This window comes from Leucopleurus acutus, assembly GCF_964270905.1.
Source record: "Leucopleurus acutus genome assembly, chromosome: 9".
Taxonomy (NCBI): domain Eukaryota; kingdom Metazoa; phylum Chordata; class Mammalia; order Artiodactyla; family Delphinidae; genus Leucopleurus; species Leucopleurus acutus.
In genome coordinates, this window is record NC_139144.1 from 65,967,885 (window position 1) to 65,986,230 (window position 18,346).

Below are 18,346 nucleotides of genomic sequence, written 5' to 3' on the forward strand. Positions count from 1 at the left end.
CAATGCTGTTTTTTACAGAGAAAGCATTTTTAAAATGGTTGTACAGTGACCTACTATATCTGTGGGGTTGCCTCACATGTTCGTAGGGAACACCAGCCTATGTGTGATCATGGAGCAAGGGAGCGTGCCAGCATGTGTTACCTTCTAGAGGGAGATGAAATGATTATCCCTACCAACCCCCAAACACACCCCTCCTTAGGAAAACAAACATTTGCAAGTTTATTTTATAAAATCCACACAGAACTTATATAAATACATTGTGACAGCGGCTGTCATACTGCATATATCAAGAAAGTGCTTTGAAATTTTATGCAAATACATGGGCGATGCATACACTACTGTGCACCCCAAAGACTACTCCATGTGTTCCTGGTGCCAAGGAAAACACAAATGTTCTCCAACTATTTCAGAGGAAAAGTCACCGCAGCCCTGTACCTTTCACAGCCCTGTTCTCTGGGCCAGTGAAACATACTTTAAATGGCTAATCCTAAAGAGAGCAGGGTGGGGTTGAGGGTGCCGAAGGTTCATTTTTATCAGTAACTTTTATAGATTAAGTTCTGCGGGACACTTCAAGTACATTTCACAACAGCTTTGTAAGGAAAATGGCATTGTTTAGTAAATGCCATTCACTAAATAACCAAGACTCAGATTAAATAAACTGCCCAAGGTCACTCGTTTGTTAATTTATGGAGCTGGCTGGGATTTAAAATTAATTTGACCCTAGGTATTCGTAAGAACTAAGCATTTAATGAGCACTTATTTGTGTACCAGACACTGAGCTAAAACCTTTACCTCCATCATCTTATTCTTTATATGAATTTGTGAGAGTGGGTATTGTTGTTTTTTTCTAATTTACAGATGAAGAAATTGAAACTTAGAGAAGTAAAGTAAATTGAGTGCAAAGTAGTAAGGGATCAACCGGGTTGGGAGGGGGCCCTTAACCCCAGGATTTGTTCCTTTGAACCATGTGGGTTTCCAGTTTTCCTTCTAAATTTAGACTCTGGAAACTTCCTGTGTTTGTACTGAGCTTAGGCACAGGGAGGCAGTGAAGGTTCATGCCTTCATGAACTAGGATTTCATAAACATTTAAAAAGTCATTATTTTCCCCCAGATTTTTGATTCATCACCCATTATCAGGAATTTGGTATCGTTTCCACATGCATGGATATTGTTAGTTCTACAACTCTAATAATAGATCAGATTTGGAGTTCTGAGAGACTGTTTCAGTGCAGAGACCTCACATCTAAGTATTCGATGAAGGAAATGGCCTCTTCATTAGGGTTTGCAGTCTTTTGCCCAAAACATTGGGATACATGTGTATCTGAGGCTCTCCTCCTTCATTCCTGTTACCCTTTGGAGTTAGGAATGTTTGTGAAGAGAACCATTTAAAATATTTGCTATGCACAGTTTTGGTGCAATACTGCTCCTTTCATTTGCAAGTGTTAAGAACTTCTCTGTTTTTGAAAGTGAAACTTATTAGACCCTTTGAGGACTATGGATTTTGTGGTTGCCCATAGCATATTTTATTAAATGAGGGCAACCATTTTCCAGGCAGAATTGATCCCAGAGAATGGGCCACTTGTGACTTCAAACTTAGTCTCCCTGGGAGGGTTTGCAAAAGAGGGAGTGAGACTTGAGCCTAAAGGCTACCTCAGGCTAAACCAGTTAGAAGGTCAGTGGATCATAGTCTTTGTCCTAAACCACTGGAAACATCTTCCCAGCCCCAAAACACAAAATAGTCCTTGCACATGAGTGTATTTTTTTGCACAAGATGTATTTTAAGTGAAATGTATAACATAAATGTAAGTGTATTTTCCACCTTCGCAATTTTTGGAGGGGAGGTGGAAACATTTTGTCTTGGTGTCTCACTCACAGAGTCCCTGAACAGACCTTATCAGATAGTTACTTAGAACACATAAAATTTTATATCTTGTCTAAAAATTAAGGGAAATCTTTCACTGCAAGGGCATTATCTATAATCTATACACTTGAGAATATGCCAGACACTCTTTAGATTAAAAATGTATTCAACCAATCTGAACTAGGAATGTTCTGATCATGAGTTAGTCATATAGTTTGAGCTACTTGTTTATATCAGTTCTCTGACCTTGGCATCCAAACTTTAGTAGTTGATAAAGCTCTTTATACATAGCATGGTTCAATTTAAAAAGTGACCCTCTAGATTTCCTGGTCAAAAAAGGGCTGGATGTTCCACCTTCAGTATGTAAACTTTCACTTAATCTGCTTGTTTTCAAGACACTGCCATCATCCTCTAGTTGACCTGGTATAATAAAATGGTGGGTATTTTTATTTTTATGTTTATTTTTAAATTTTTATTTTTGGCTGCGTGGGTCTTCGTTGCTGCTTGTGGGCCCCCTCTAGTTGCGGCGAGCAGGGGCCATTCCTCATTGCGGTGCGCGGGCTTCCCACTGTGGTGCCCTTTCCCGTTGTGGAGCACTGGCTCTAGGCATGTGGGCTTCAGTAGTTGTGGCACACGGGCCCAGTACTTGTGGTTCGCAGGCTCCAGAGCTCAGGCTCAGCAGTTGTGGCGCATGAGCCTAGTTGCTCCGCGGCATGTGGGATCTTCCCGGACCATGGCTCGAACCCGTGTCCCCGGCACTGGCAGGCGGACTCTTAACCACTGCACCACCAAGAAAGTCCCTAAAATGGTCGGTATTTCTGAAACACTGTCTCCCTGAGTCTTGGACATTTACCCCTCAAATATTCCTCTTCAGTACTGGTCTTTAAAGAGAGCCCCTGTGTGTGTTCTGAGTTGCTTGTCTCTGGTCCACTCACCGCTAAAGTCCTGACAGGTATTTTCAGTGGATCGGCCTTCCCCTGATTTCCAATCAAAGGTGGCCTTCCACTCTTCTGCCATTAGCTTCATAGGAACCATGGAAACTGTCCTTGGTTTTCATTGAAGCATTTAGGGTGGTTCCAGCAAGCCCCTGAACTTCTGTCCTAGCTATTGCCTGAACTGCTGTCTTTCTGTATCATTTTCTGAAATAAGGTACTAATCATGTTGCTCAGGTAGAACTTTTTTTTCATTCTTTTTACTAGGGTTAAGGATTTGACCTGTCCCATCTATTGTTCTTTATCCTTCTGAGATTAAAACCTCGGGGGTTGCTAGGCATATTGTCATATTGTTATAGAGCTGCTATCCACTCAGACCTCGTACATGACCTGGTAAACTGTTCACCCAGCTGCTGCCTCTCTGAGGTACCTATTCTCTTCCGGCTTCTCTAAAGCATGTTCTGGCCAGGACTACAAGACAATGCTTCTGAACGTCGCCTAAGATTATTCCAGGAGAAGCTCGATTTAACGTAACTCATTGTTTCTACAAGAGGCCAAACACTTCCTCTTTCTGCCTGGCCAATATATGAGTCCATTTGCCAAAGCATATACCTATGCTTTGTCTATAGGTGCTATTTTATACTAGATATTGCCCACACTGATCATCTTTCTAGGAAGATGGCCAGCCTTCCTAGAAAGTAATAGAGGAAATATCTCTTTTCTGTGCTGGACAAGATTCCATCTTCTCCCATGTCTGTCTGCCATTGTCCCCTCTGTTTGGCATTGCCACCATTTTTCCACGCACTTTGATTCTCAGCCTGGCATAGATGCTGCTTACCCCCTCTTGAATTACACAATATCACTAATATCCTGGAGGCCTCCAACGACAAGCAATGTGGAGGGGAAGTGGGAAAGAAGGACCAATTCCATTTTCCTTTTTGTGTGTTTTACTCAATTATAGGAATCCCAAATCCGTGGGCCTGTACTTGAATATTTCACAGTTCTTTTAGGCTTTACTTTCAGCATCTTTCTTCCCCAGGACCAACATGGACATCCATGGCAGTGGACTTGGGATGACATGAGTGACAGATGCCAAGCTATGTTTACAGTAATACCTTCCTTCTGTAACTAGGCTCAGTAACTTGGGGCTTCTGTTGTGCTGCATCTCGTCCTCCCTTAAGATGGGGTTTGCTCGCACAAGAAGACAAACAGGTGAACCTCTCTCTTCCCCTGGACTTGCCCAAACATGTCAGAACACGAGCTGGGAGCCCTCCACCACAGCTGTTTCCAACAGCTTGTATGCTTCTTTTCCTTTGATCATATTGGGCCTAGATTACTGTTATCCCAAAAGCTTGCCAAGATTGAGTTACAGCCTGATTGTCTCAAAACACAAACTTAGAAGTGGTTGACAAGACCAGTACCTGGGGGGCATCACTGGTTTGAATGAATAGTTCCAGGAACTTATAGTCTCCCTGGACAGTGTCCCCTGATGGAGGCCAGAGTGTTTATTGGACTCCATGGTTGTTGTACTCATGGCATTTTAGATTTTGTTAGAATTTTAGGGAATTGCCACTTGATACAAAGTAGAGAACTGCACATAGTAATGTATATTGAATGGAGATTCTGAAAATTTTCATTTAAAGACCACAGTGTCTAACGTTACAGAAACTCAGATGTGTGTCGCATGGATGAACAAAAGCCAAAATGCTGTGCCTCATCAATTGCTATTCAGAAATTAAAACAAAGTTTAAATGTAATCTTATTTTTCTGTAGTGTGTTCAGTCATACTATATTTATGAACTATCTCAAAGACTTCTAAGTCTCATTTTGTCAATACAATAAGGGGATCCAGATTTATCTTAATTAAGATTAGTTTATTTCAAGGCGACAGATATTTTGGGGCCTTAGGAAACATTACTGGAGCACAAACGTTTTTGAGTTATTCCAGTTTTAACTGTCACCCCAACAAGTAGGTGTTTAACTGAAAACCAAACACTTCTGACGTTACTCTGGTCTCTCTGTGGAGCTGGGAAGACAGAAGTACTTGAGAAAGACAGAAGAAAGATGAACACAGCTTCTGCCCTCAGTGAACTCTCAACCCAGTTTGGGCAAATGATGCCGAAATCCAAACGAAAGATTGTGGAAACAAAATAAAACAATATATGAAGTATGTGGTATCCAAAAACTTAAAGGTCAACAGAAAGGTTTTAGAGGAGCAGTCCATCAGCAATGCTTGGGTTTCTGTCTGTGGGTCAGTATTTCTAGAGACGCTTGCGTCCATCAAAGGCTTTCGTATGGCTTCCTCCTTAGCGCATATCCAGCTTTGCTGCGGTGTAGACAGCCTGGGGGACATGAAAAATGCCCTTTCTCCTGCACAATGGTGTTATTTCCTTCCTTTCAGGAATGGCTCATAACTCACAGGAGGTGTGAGTTCTGAATGATCGTGCTTTTCATCTCGCTGGAATTGGGCCAGACTGTAGATAAAGCGTTTGATGTGTCAGCAGTAGGCTTGTAACAGCTTTGACTACCTACATGATGATGAAAGGTTGAACTTTGATAAAAATGGCAAGAAAAGGAAGAGGGCTCGTTTTCTTTCTTTCTTTTGCTGTTTTTTTTTTTTTTTCTTTGGAGGGCAGTTGAGAAATGTCCTACCGGGGTGGTCTGGGAGGTCTCTGGGAATCTGAAACATCAGGAGGGTGTTCTCCTGTGGATTTGTTTGTTTATTTATTGATTGTTTCAGAGAGGGAACCCCCATGCTTGCCAGTAAGGCAGGGCCAGATTCTCAGGGCCCTTATCAGCAAGTCCTACCTCTTTGCTCACTGAGCCCTGGAAAGAGGCATCGCATCCTTCAGGGCAGATCATTTCTGCTGCAACTGTCCCTCAGCCTTCAATACCTACCTGCAGACACCAGATGAACCAGGGCTGGCAACTCTGCTCTAATTCCCAGGGCTTTCCTTCCTTATCCCTCATGTTTCAGGGCATTTGCTCAGAGATCTCGGTCCTCCAGGGTGGTCTTATCTTCCTGCTTCTATAATCGACAAAGAAAGGAGTCAAATATTTGTGGAAACCCCCAACCAGTTGGAATTTGCCTCTAGCAGTATCCCAGTCTTATCAGTGATTTGTGTGTCTGCCTGCGTGGAAAGCTGCGTTAGGGGAAGAGGAAGAAGTTTGAAATTTTCTTTTTCAACGCAGAAACATTAAAAACAAACAAACAAACAAAAAACACAAAGCCCTGCCATGCAGCTAAGTGACAAGAAAGAGCTAAGAACAAGGACCCAAAGAGGAAGACAGGAATTTCACCTTTAAATATGAGGCTTAAGCAAACACAAGACGGAAACCCCCTTTGAAAACGGTGTTAGTGAAGAAATAATAAACACATTTACATCACCTATTTATTTATGACTCTAATATTTATTGCACAAAATTATGACCTTTGACTCTGCCTCCGTGGGCCCTTGAAGTCCACTGCTGTCTCCATAGCTGGGCTGGTCCTGCTCACCTGGGCTGAAAATAAGCCTTGAGCTGGCAGCAGGGGAGGCCTGGCTGTGGTACCACACAACCCACCACCCCCGCCCAGCTGAGGCCATGCAGGAGTTTCTCTGTAATTCCCTGCAAGTATCTCTGAATAGGATGAACACAGTCAAACCCTCTGGGAGTCATCTGTCTGGCCATCAGAGGACACTCAAGTTCCTGCAGGGCTCACTGGCATGGACCAGAGGGTGACACGTCATACAATTTGGTGGGAACTTCAATTTAAGGGCCCTGAAGAGACCTGTTGGCAAACAGGGTGGGTGTCCTCCTTCCTTAACACCAAAAAGTTGCTCCTGAAGACGTCCAGCAGCACTTACGATCGCGGCCTGTGACAACAAGGAGAGAGTGAATAAGGTGAGAAAATCAAATTGTCTGGATTGAATGTCACCTTCTGAAAGGTAGAATGAAATACCTAGAGATGAGCATAGGAAGAAGAACACACAGGAAGTGACGAACGTGTTCAGTTCAGCAATCATATGACCGGGGTTTAAACTGAGATTCCTGGCTATCTTTTCCTTTCAGAAAAACATGGGAAAAAACTGGCTTGTTCAGTGAGGGAAAGGCTGATAGAACAGGTTATTATAGTGTGTTGTAGTGACATTAGACCTGGAATATTACATCTGGGACTGTACAGTGAAATTAAATGTCATTTCTTTAATAATAATTTTGTTAGGCAGAATAATGGCTCCCTGACTGCCAAGATGTCTACATCCTAATCCCCCAAACCTGTGACTGTCACATTATATGGCAAAAGGGATTTTGCAGATATGATTAAGTTAAGGATTTTGAGATGGGGAGATTATTCTGGATTATCTGGATGGGCCCTTTTTACAGGCGTCCTTATAAAAGGGAAGCAGGAGGGTCAGAGTCAGAGGAGATGTGGTAACGGAAGCAAGGGCCAGGGTCAGAGAGAGATTTGAAGACGCTACACTGACGGCTTTGGCGACGGAGAAAGGAGGCCATGAGCCAAGGGAGGCAGGCAGCGCCTAGAAGCCAGAAGAGACGAGGAAACAGACTCTTCCGTAGAGTCTGTAGACGGAATGCAGCCCTGCCGACGCTTTGATTTTAGCCCAGGGAAATTGATTTCAGACTTCTGACCTCCAGAATTGTGAGATTATAAATGTGTGCTGTTTTAAGTCACTAAGTCTGTGTGGTAATTTGTTACAGCAGCAGTAGGAAACCAAAACAACAATACAATTGGACTGAGAAACATTAATTGATGGGAAAAATAAAAGGAATTTGGCTCGGGCTGACTCTTAAAGCAGGTCTTGATTTTCTGACTGTGAAGGAAAAAAAAGGTTTTTGTTTTTATCAGCCCAGTGGGCACTTCTCAGGGGTCATTGTTTGCACAAGATTTTCATGGGACAAAATAAATATCTTGGTCAAGCTTTGCTGACATATCCTTGACTCTTTGTGTAGAATCGAAGTTGAGTTTTGTTTTATGACTTGGAAACAAAAACCCATGCATAGCATAATGTTCAGCTTCTCGGGGTCGAGCGTCTCCAGGATCCACACAGATGGTGATGATAAAGGCTGAATTGGACTCAGCACAGATGCCTTGGAGAAGCACAATTCAATCCCATCCATCGCAGGCACCCATTCCTTCCCTCCTACCCTCTGCCTCCACAAGCCTGAATAAAAGTGGCCTTCAGCTACCAGAGAGGTGAAATGGGGCCCGATTCTTCTCTCAGAGAGAACCCCTCCACCTGAAAAATGTTCTCCATCATTGAGAACACATGTCTCGATCACATGTTACAAGCTGTGATGTGCACTAGCTGCTGGAGAAACTCACAAGAGAAATAAGCTTTAATCCCTGCTCGCTGGAAGCTCCTGTTAGTGAGGCATTTGCAACATGCAGTGCCTTGGACAGCAGCATCCAACTCAGCTGGGAAAGTTATTAAAAATGCAGATTCCTGGACTGTGGCTTGCGAAAACGTTGGTCTAGTGCAGTGGTTCTCAACTGGAATTGATTTTGTCCCCCAGGGACATTTGGCAGTGTCTGGAGACGTTCCTGTTTATAACAACCAGGGGATGAAGGGAGATACTGGCATCTAGTGAATAGAGGCCAGGGATGTTGCTAAACATCCTACGATGCACACAATGGCCTCCTGAAACAAAGACTTATCTGACTCAAAACATCAATAATGCCAAAGTTGAAAAGCCATAGTCTAGTGGGTAAGTCTCACAACCTCCCACACAAATTATTATGCCATGTGGTGTATACATATATGCCTATGTAGTGTGTGTGTATCTATATATACCTTTCTCTTTCTCTCTCTCTCCCATCGTAGTGGGCTTATCACCCACTATAATTTGCAGGTGACATCTCTGCCTTTGTCCACTCTACTTCTGCTCCCTCAGCCTCACAGCTCTCCTGCTGCCTCTCTTCTGCTTGGATTTCCTGTTCTGCACTGGCCAAGAACCAAGTCCTTTACCCCTGGAGTAATTGTCATGCTCCGCAACTTTACCAAAATAAATTTCCAGGTTGAAGAGAGGCATGGATAAGGACATCCATTTCTTTGGGGAAAGATTTTTGACCTAACCTGTAATTCAGAGTTGGTGCTCTGCTCACAGGTCAGCTCTATACCACTGGCTATTTTGATGTAAGAGTTATGGGTCACACATGAACTCTTTGCACCCAAGATGTATTTCTCCCCTACACTAACCCCTCCAGTTTTTCTCTCCCACTTTCCCCATGTTTATCTAGAATCAATGGAGAAGTCCATTTTCTTCAAGCAATTGCACATTGGGAAAAAAACTGCTCCAGAATGTGGTTGAGTGTAGTTGATTGGTTGTAACCGGTTAGCAATGCACTGCTGTGCTTCCCCCCGCCTCCCATTAGGGGCCCACACTCTGTTTCCCGGTCAAGGGATGAGTGCCATGTCACATGCTACAGAAAGGTTTCCAGCCCCCAATTCTCAGCAGCCCTCAGGGGTGGGAGAAGCATCCTGCATGCACATGGCTGTGGTTTTATCATCTTGCACTCATCACTATATTCAGGAAGATAGATTTTTTTTATTATTATTACGCAACAGAACTCTTGCTCTAGGGTAAACTTTGACACAGAGCAATTGTGTTCTTGACTAAATCAGCTAAAACAAAAATAAGAAAATAGACCTGGAACAAGTTTCATGTTTTTCTTTTAAAAACAGCTACTTTTGGAGAAGCACTCACATATGTAATTAGAACAAAGGACCACTTCTAAAGAACAAACTTGCCTTCTCAAGGAATGGCAAATGGTGAAAATTGTAACTCACCAGTATGGTGGAAGTTCCTAGCTTGCCTCTTCTTGTTGACCAGATGGGAATAGGCATTAGTCCTTATGCATTTTAACCATTTAGAAATTTTCAAACATTTGACAAAAATACATGGAATACTAGGAATCCTGCCAGCTTTACAAATTGAAGTGGAGTGTTGCTTTTTGAAGTATCAGCACCAACGTTTAATTGGTACCCAAAATATTCAAAACCCAAGGAGATACAAAGGTAAGGGGATGCAGACAGCCCTGAACTCTGCCATCTGATCAGCACCCTGTAGTTAAAGTGCTCTGAAAAATTCATCTGGATTCTGGAGCTCATTCTGTGTGGCGACTCTTCCTTTCATTCAACGAATTTTTACTGAGATGCTTCCTTGAGCCCATTACTCTCCTTTTTTTTTTTTTTTTTGCGGTACGCGGGCCTCTCACTGTTTTGGCCTCTTGAATTGCGGAGCACAGGCTCCGGACGCGCAGGCTCAGCGGCCATGGCTCACGGGCCTAGCCGCTCCGTGGCATGTGGGATCTTCCCGGACCGGGGCGCGAACCCGCGTCCCCTGCATCGGCAGGCAGACTCTCAACCACTGTGCCACCAGGGAAGCCCCCATTACTCTCTTGAAGGATATTAGGCTCAAAAGACTGGTTCCTGCCCGTACCATAATCTAGCTTAGAGGCAAAACCAGTGTCTCTCAGGGTTAAACGTTTATGTATGTGTCAAAAATACAGGAATACAGATGAGAAAAGAAGAGGTATGGGAAGATGGAGGAGGTTACTTGGAAATGAAGGCATCTAGAAGACTTCGCAGATGAGAAGAGGTGTGAAATAGACCTTGAGTGAAGCCCGATTTCCATAGGGGTTAATGATGGGGGGAGAGAGGGAAAGAGGCATGTAGAAAGAAGATAGAAGGCATAAGATGTTCTTGGGGACAGGAAAGAAACAAGATACACAGGAACCCTCTCTCTGTGTTGGTGTTGGGAGGAAAGGAGATGAGAGAGAAGATTATGGGGTATCTTGACAAAGTAGCCTAACTGCAGTAACAAAGAACTAATGCATCTGCGTGTTTTAACAAAATAAAATTTATTTCTTGCTCATTTAACAGTTCCTTGCACGTGTTTAGTGGGTAGATTTCCATATGGTGACTCAGAGAAGCAGTCTCTTTCACTTTGTTGCAAGGTTCTTGCTGTTCTCACCATTCAGCTGGCTCTCCTTCCAGTCGGGAGAGAAAGTGAGAGCATGGTGCTTTGAATGGGAGAGATTTTCATGAGTCAGGCCTGGAAGTGTTCTACATTATTTTCATCTACCTCCCATTGACCACCCCTAGCTGCAAGGGAGTCTGAGGGATGTAGATGGGCTCTGTGTCAGGAGAAAAAGGATTCTACACACACATACTCACTTCTACATTGACTTTTAGCTTAAGTGGGCTGAACTTCCTCCTGAATGCAGTGGTAAGTCATCCCCCACCTTAGCATGGGGGCACGCTCCATAAAGAATGATTTTTGTATGTTATATTCACTGCTGTATCCCCAACATATGGTAGACCTTGAATAAGTCTTTGATCAAAGAATGAAACAGTGGTTGGATGCTGGAAAGGAGTCTTGGAGATACTGAACCTCCCAGGATAGTTTAGTGTAAGAGAGTTGAGGCAGGGAAGCCAATTAGAAAGCGATGGTGATAATCTGATAGAGCCTGAGTTAGTGCGGTTACAATAGGAATTAGTACATTTTTAGAACCAGACATATTTATTTCTGCTATTTTAACTTTCTTAGTTTACAGCAGAGCCCCAGCTTATAGTTTAACCAGAGTCCCTGCTGAGTTGAAATCACAGAAGCAGGTTGTGAGCCGAAAGGGCCTGGGACTTTCTTTGGAGGTATTAATTGGAATGCAGCCTTGGGACTTGGGCTATGCTACAGTACTGCAACCCAAACAAAATAAAACCTGACCAAACCAGCAAACCCAGATTGGAGTTCAAGTTACTTTAACAGACTCTTGGGAAACACAAACTGCAGTTGTATTATGTATGCAAAATTCACTCTTTGACCTTATTGTAAGGAAAATTACTGGAGTACACACAGTCTTTGGCCGGCTTTCCAGTGTGTTGGACAAGTTAACGGCTATGCAGTTATGCAATATTTTTCTTAAATTTTCATTTTAAAATATGCTTGAAAAATAGATGCTTATCCAACAAGAACAGAGAATATCCATGAAAAGAATACGTTTTCTGTGCACCTAAGAGAAGCTGACACCCAGGCAACCTCGTGTGGCCCAAGGCTTCATGATTTTAGGAAGTTGCTGGCAGATGAACTTCTTTGAAATTAAAAGCTAAAGAGAGCATTCTGTCCTCCCTCTAGATTTGACTTTTGTGGTTTATGTATAAGCTGGGGCAGACCTCACAGTATGACCTAGACTCAGGTTATGCGCCTCTGAAGTCTGGTGAAAGGCCAGACTTCAGGATTATGCAGAGTTGAGTGAGGAACCTCACTGAGAACAGCCAGGGATTCCTAGGAGAGTTTTAGCGATTCTTGCTGATCTGGAAATAATGTAAAAACAACAGAAGAGCTTTTTGTGGTATTTTCGTGTGTTTTCTATTGGTTTGGGGAAGAAGCCAACATTAAAGTGGCTTAAAAATAATAAATATTTAAAAAGACATAACGTGCCCTACCCTTTTCATCCATTCCTACCAAAAAATAAACTATCATAATGAAAATGGCAAGAACAGGAAGGGAAAGCAGAAACAACAGGCGACAGTAGTATGCTAGGATGGGAAGGATCCAGACGGCTAATGTCTGGTGTCAATACAGAAAGTGCTGGGGAAGGTGTGAGGAAACGCCACAAGGGAATCTTTCCCTTGCGAGGCCCAGGACTCTTTGAAGCATGAGCTCCTCATTTCCTGAGGTCTCTCGAGATAGGAATTCCAGGCTTGAGACAATGGGTACTTTTTAGGGTCTACTAGTTTGGTTTCTAGCTCAAATTCCAGAGAAGCCAATTCATTGAAATTCCATTTGCCTAGTGATCTATCTACCAAACTTACTGATTTTTCTAAAGAAAAAACCTTAATTATTCCCAAATTTGATAGCAATTCATAGTGCACAGGATGGTTTTCACACGAGCCTTGCAGAGTTATTGGATGTAAATTGACTGGAAAGCACTTTTCTTTTTTTCTGCTACAGCTTTCTGAAGATTCAGTTACAAGTTGCTGAGGCTGGAAAAACAGGGGTCCCTGCTGAGGGATAGGGAGGGGGGAGTTGGTATGCTCATCTTCACATCCTGGAGAGGCGAGAGATGCTGATGGGCAGAGAAGGAGGGATGCTGAGGAAGAGAAGAAAGGAATGGGTGTCAGAGGTGATAGATGCTGGAGGACAGAAAGGGTCAAGGATGAGGGGCAGGGAAAGATTTGAAGGCTCTAGAACATCTTCCAAGGCTGCTAAAGCTCTGCCAGTCCTTCTAATATCGATAATCATAAACCTTCTACTTACTTAATCGAAACAGGTTTGGTTAGCTGGGCGACTTCAGTGAAATGGTTCTTCCGAACATTGGCTTTCAGTACATCCATTTTCAGCAGATTGGCTAACTTCCCCAAATCCGAGCCTTGCTGAGCCACTCTAGCAACACCTTTAAGGTGTGGCCAGAAGGGAAGCCTTCATGGAGGAAGCTGTCAGCAGGACAGAAGAGGACACATCTCAGTAAAACCCCAATAGTTGCTTTGTTGCATTGGGCTTGGAAAGAGAGCCCACCTCGTTTGGGTTTGCGCGAGACTTCCCTGGTTTTAATATTGAAAGCCTCAAATCTCAGGCAAACTGAGATGGTTGGCTGGTCTTAAGAGGGGAAAAGGTAAAGAAAGGTGGTGGTGACTGGGGAGAGGTGATGCTGTCGCCATCTCTTTAGGGGTGGTCGGTCTTCTCACAGGTATCATTCATGGGGCTTACAGGGAAGATCAAAGGATGCCTGGGGACAGTTGCACAGATCTGAGCCAGCGACCCAGTACCAGGAAAGGCCTAGGTTTGTTCCAGATATCTTGGTTAGACAATATATATATATGCAAGTACTTTTCTAAATGTGCTTTTTTCTCTTTCTCTTTTCTTCAGGGAGGCAGGACACAGTGCGTGAGAGAAGTCTGTCCCATTCTCTCCTGTCCTCAGCACCTTAGCCACATTCCCCCAGGACAGTGCTGCCCCAAATGTTTGGGTGAGTGACTGTTTGCAGGTCAAAGAACAATGTAATTTATTCTTGGAGTTTCTGCTGAGAGTCGTCATCCACTTTGCTATCTTGAGGTTCTCAAATTGTGCTATTATGTGGCTTCTTAGAGACAATGCCTTCTTCTGATTACCCGAGTGTAAGGTGTGCACAGAGTTTGTCTCTCTTCTGGGCCTCCACAGAGCTTTCTTTTCTCTTGTCTTCCCATGTATCCGTAAACCCAGTACACTGGACAACCTGGGATAATAGCCCCTTGTGGGGAGAACAGTATTGAAGAAACCATCTTTAATTGGACATACGATGATTAGTAGGAATATATTTTTGTGGGGAGAACAGTATTGGGAAACAGTCTTTAACTGGGCATCTGACACTTAGTAGGAATATATTTTAAAGGCGTGTGAAGTAAACGCACGTGGAGGAATATAGTGTAATTGGGTTGGCCAAAAAGTTCGTTTGGTTTTTTCCATATGATGGCTCTAGTAGTGCTTAGTTGTCTTTAACTTCATTCAAAAAATTTTGTTAGATTGTATTGTGACAGCTGTCATATCAGCGTGCTTTAAAAAAAAAAACCTTATCAAAATTGGTGAATTTTTGTATAGCCATTTTAATATTGAAGATGGAAGAAAAAAGCAACATTTTTGGCATATCATTCTTTATTATTTCAAAAAAGGTAAAAACATAACTGAAACGCAAAAAAAGATTTGTGCAGTGTATGGAGAAAGTGCTGTAACATGAACGTGTCAGAAGTGGTTTGCGAAGTTTTGTGCTGGAGATGTCTTGCTGGACGATGCTCCACAGTAGGGTAGACCAGTTGAAGTTGATAGCGATCAAACTGAGACATTGAGAACAATCAATGTTACACTGTGCGGGAGATAGACGACACACTCAAAATATCCAAATCAAGTGCTGAAAATCATTTGCACCAGCTTGGTTATGTTCATCGCTTTGATGTTTGGGTTCCACATAAGGTAGGCGAAAAAAACCTTCTTGACTGTTTCCGCATGCGATTCTCTACTTAAATGTAACGAAAATGCTCCATTTTTAAAACAAATTGTGACGGGCAATGAAAAGTGGATACTGTACAATAATGTGGGATGGAAGAGATCGTGGGGCAAGCGAAATGAACCACCACCAACCACACCAAAGGCTGGTTTTCATCCAAAGAAGGTGATGAAGGTTATGTATATGGTGAGATTGGAAGGGAGTGCTCTATTATGAGCTCCTTCCGGAAAACCCAACGATTAATTCCAACAAGTACTACTCCCAGTTAGACCAACTGAAAGCAGCACTCGGCGAAAAGCGTCTGGAATTAGTCAACAGAATACGCATAACCTTCCATCAGGATAACGCAAGACCGCATGTTTCTTTGATGACCAGGCAAAAACTGTTACAGCTTGGCTGGGAAGTTCTGATTCATCCACTGTATTCACCAGACATTGCATCTTGAGATTTCCATTTATTTCAGTCTTTACAAAACTCCCTTAATGGAAAAAATTTCAGTTCCCTGGAAGACACCTGGAACAGTTCTTTGCTCAAAAAGATAAAAAGTTTTGGGAAGATGGAATTATGAAATTGCCTGAAAAATGGCAGAAGGTAGTGGAACAAAATGGTGAATATGTTGTTCAGTAAAGTTCTTGGTGGAAGGGCTTCCCTGGTGGCGCAGTGGTTGAGAGTCCGCCTGCCAATGCAGGGGACACGGGTTCGTGCCCCGGTCCGGGAGGATCCCACATGCCACGGAGCGGCTGGGCCCGTGAGCCGTGGCCGCAGAGCCTGCGCGTCCGGAACCTGTGCTCCGCAACGGGAGAGGCCACAACAGTGAGAGGCCTGTGTACCGCAAAAAAAGATAAATAAATTAAAAAAAATAAAGTTCTTGGTGAAAATGAAAAATGTGTCTTTTATTTTTACTTAAAAAGCGAAGGAACTTTTTGGCCAACCCAATACTTTTAGAGGCAAAAACAAGCAGGAGGATAACATGCCAAAAATGAGAGGTTTGGAAGGGTATAATGAATAATAGTCAATAAAAAAGGAGGATTAGCTATTTCTTTTTGAGCAATTGCTATGTGCTAGGCACCATGTGAAAACACCGTATATACTTTTTCTCATTTAGTTTTCTCAAGAGGCTGTGACATACAGGTGCTAAGTATAGAGTTCTGATGTGTAATGTAGGTGCCATTCTTAGTTTTATTGTACTGAGAAGCAAGTAGATTCCTAGAAGGTAGCACAGCTAGTGAGCTATGAAGTTGACACCTGAACATGAGTCTCTGTGATTCTTGAGCCCACAGTTACTTTAACCTGCTGCCACTCATCTTCCCTGGTGACATGGAGAGCAGCACGAATGTTACCAACTGAGAGGAGACAACCCATGATGGAGAGGCTCTAGAGCATGAGACTCTTTGGCTTTTGTTTAAACTTTATGTCAGCTTCTTCCATGTGATCCTTAGGTCCTTGAGTTAGTTGAGGTCAGACTCTTTAAGATTCAAATAAAAGTAGCTTGATCCGTCACGTGAATACAATAGAATATCCAGCATCCCCACCAGAATCTCCAGGGACCCTTGGGGGATGGCTTATATTTTCTCTAGTCACCACTGGCTTTGTGTTTCTGCTTCTGCTGTTTTCTCTCTCTTTGTACCCTTTCTCTTTCCTCTATTCTCTCCTCCCCCTCCCCCTTCCCTCCTCCTCTTCCTCTTCCTTCTTCTTCTTCAACATCATTTTGTCCTTTCAGGGACAGCCCCCCTCTAGTCTTTTCACATTCTGTCGTTCTATTGAGTCAGGGCTTGCATAGCAGATTTCACTGAAGGTTTACCATCAATGGGGATGATTACTTTTCAGGGAAGCACAGTGAATAACATAAAATGAACTATTAAGCTCCCTTTGTTCTTAAAAGGTCTTAGATATTTTGCCTTCAGGAAAATTTCATTGTTTGCCTCTTTTGTTTGGGCTCCAGTCTCCTTTCCTTACTGTCCATACTTTTTCCTTGAATATCTGTCTTTTCTTTTATAGCTTGCCTTCCCCAGTTCCAAAACATCTGCTGATTTATTTTCCTCCTTCCCAGCTTATCATGGCCATACCTTGAAGACTTATCTTTCTACAACCAAATTGGCAAATAAAAGTATCTTGTTAAACTAAGGCAGATTTCTCCTCTTTGGAGGATTCTGCTGCTAATTCTTCATCTAACAATGTTTGCCTTCCTGCTGTGTACACACACACACACACACACACACACACACACACCCCTACTTTTAAAGTAAATACAAAGGTATTCTAAGAACAAAGCAGAATTGTTTAGACATGGCTGACTAAAGGCATTTCCACTGATTTGTGTGCTTCCTGGGTTGCCAGCGTGTTCTTGTGCCCCTGGGATAGAATTAGCCAGTTCGCTGTTGTTGAAATTCTCATGCTGTGGGTCATGGTGGAAGCAGTGTCCTGTCTAAGTGGGAAAGTCACCACAGAGGAGGTGTTGTTTGGGGCCTGGCCTTGAAGATAAGTAGGCTTGATTGATGCTTTGAAGCTGGTATCGTGGATATTCTGAGTCAAGTCAGAGGTTTCTCACATGAACAATGGCTGTTGTATTGAATGCAGATTTTTCTGTCCATGGTCATAAGACAGACTACAAAAGGAACGTCAAGTCTTAGGAAACTTGAAAGTCATAATTCTTCCAAATGAGACCTTTTACAGTTGGGCTAAGCCCCTGCAGAACAATGTGGAAATGGCTTAAATTAGGCTATGCATGGAGTCTCTGAACCATTCTTTTGAATGTTTTATCTTATTTTGAGCCATGATGACTTTGGGATTAAAGTAAGATTGTATGTTTTTTGAAAGTAAAAAGAAACATACCCACACAACAGAAGACAGAAAGGAAAAAAAAGGAAACACAGGGATGCTTACTAGGTGCCTCTTAGACTAATTAGACTTTCGGCTTGTTGGACACTGATGTGCTGTTCAATTCTCCCTTGACCAAGGTTCATTCACACAACATACCTCTGCCTTTTGTATGACAACATTCTTTTCCTCTCTTTTCTGGTTTTCAATGATAGCCTCATCAGAGGTTTGTGTACACAGAGTACCCAGTGCACCTCTTATTTATTTATTTGTTTTTGGCTGCGCTGAGCCGCATGCGGGATCTTAGTTCCCTGACCACGGACTGAACCCGTGCGTGCTCCCTGCAGTGGAAATGTGGAGTCTTAACCACTGGACCGCTGGGGAAGTCCCCCAGTGCACCTCTTAGGGTGACACAGCCCAGGATCGTATTTGAATTATACCACCTCTAATAATGATAACACTTATCATCTGCCACTTATTGGGTGTGTTTAACGAGTACCAGGCTCCGTGCTAAGAGCTTTACACCAATATTTTTAGGTAAAATTTACATTTTCTAGAGGGATAATTCAAGCCATTGGTCACATTTGTTCAGGGGGATAAACTCGTTGAAGAGTCTTTTTGTTCAGCAGTTTACTGATGTATCAATCCACCAGTCCAACCATCTATAAAAGATTGGAAAAAGGCAAACCAGGTTATCACAATTTGGAAAAAATACTCAATTGAAGCAGAGCTATTTTTAATTCTTAAAAGACAGAAATA

At 42.9% G+C, this 18,346-nt stretch overlaps 1 protein-coding gene across 1 annotated transcript in view; it reads left to right on the plus strand.

Annotated features, from left to right (window-relative positions):
* BMPER (BMP binding endothelial regulator) overlaps nucleotides 1-18,346 on the plus strand; it is a gene marked incomplete at its 3' end in the record, with an annotated part of 184,001 nt that overhangs the window by 138,237 nt on the left and 27,418 nt on the right. The window contains exon 7 of the mRNA XM_082846833.1: nucleotides 13,660-13,759. Coding sequence (XP_082702959.1) covers nucleotides 13,660-13,759 — 100 coding nt within the window. The remainder of the gene's footprint in view (nucleotides 1-13,659; nucleotides 13,760-18,346) is intronic.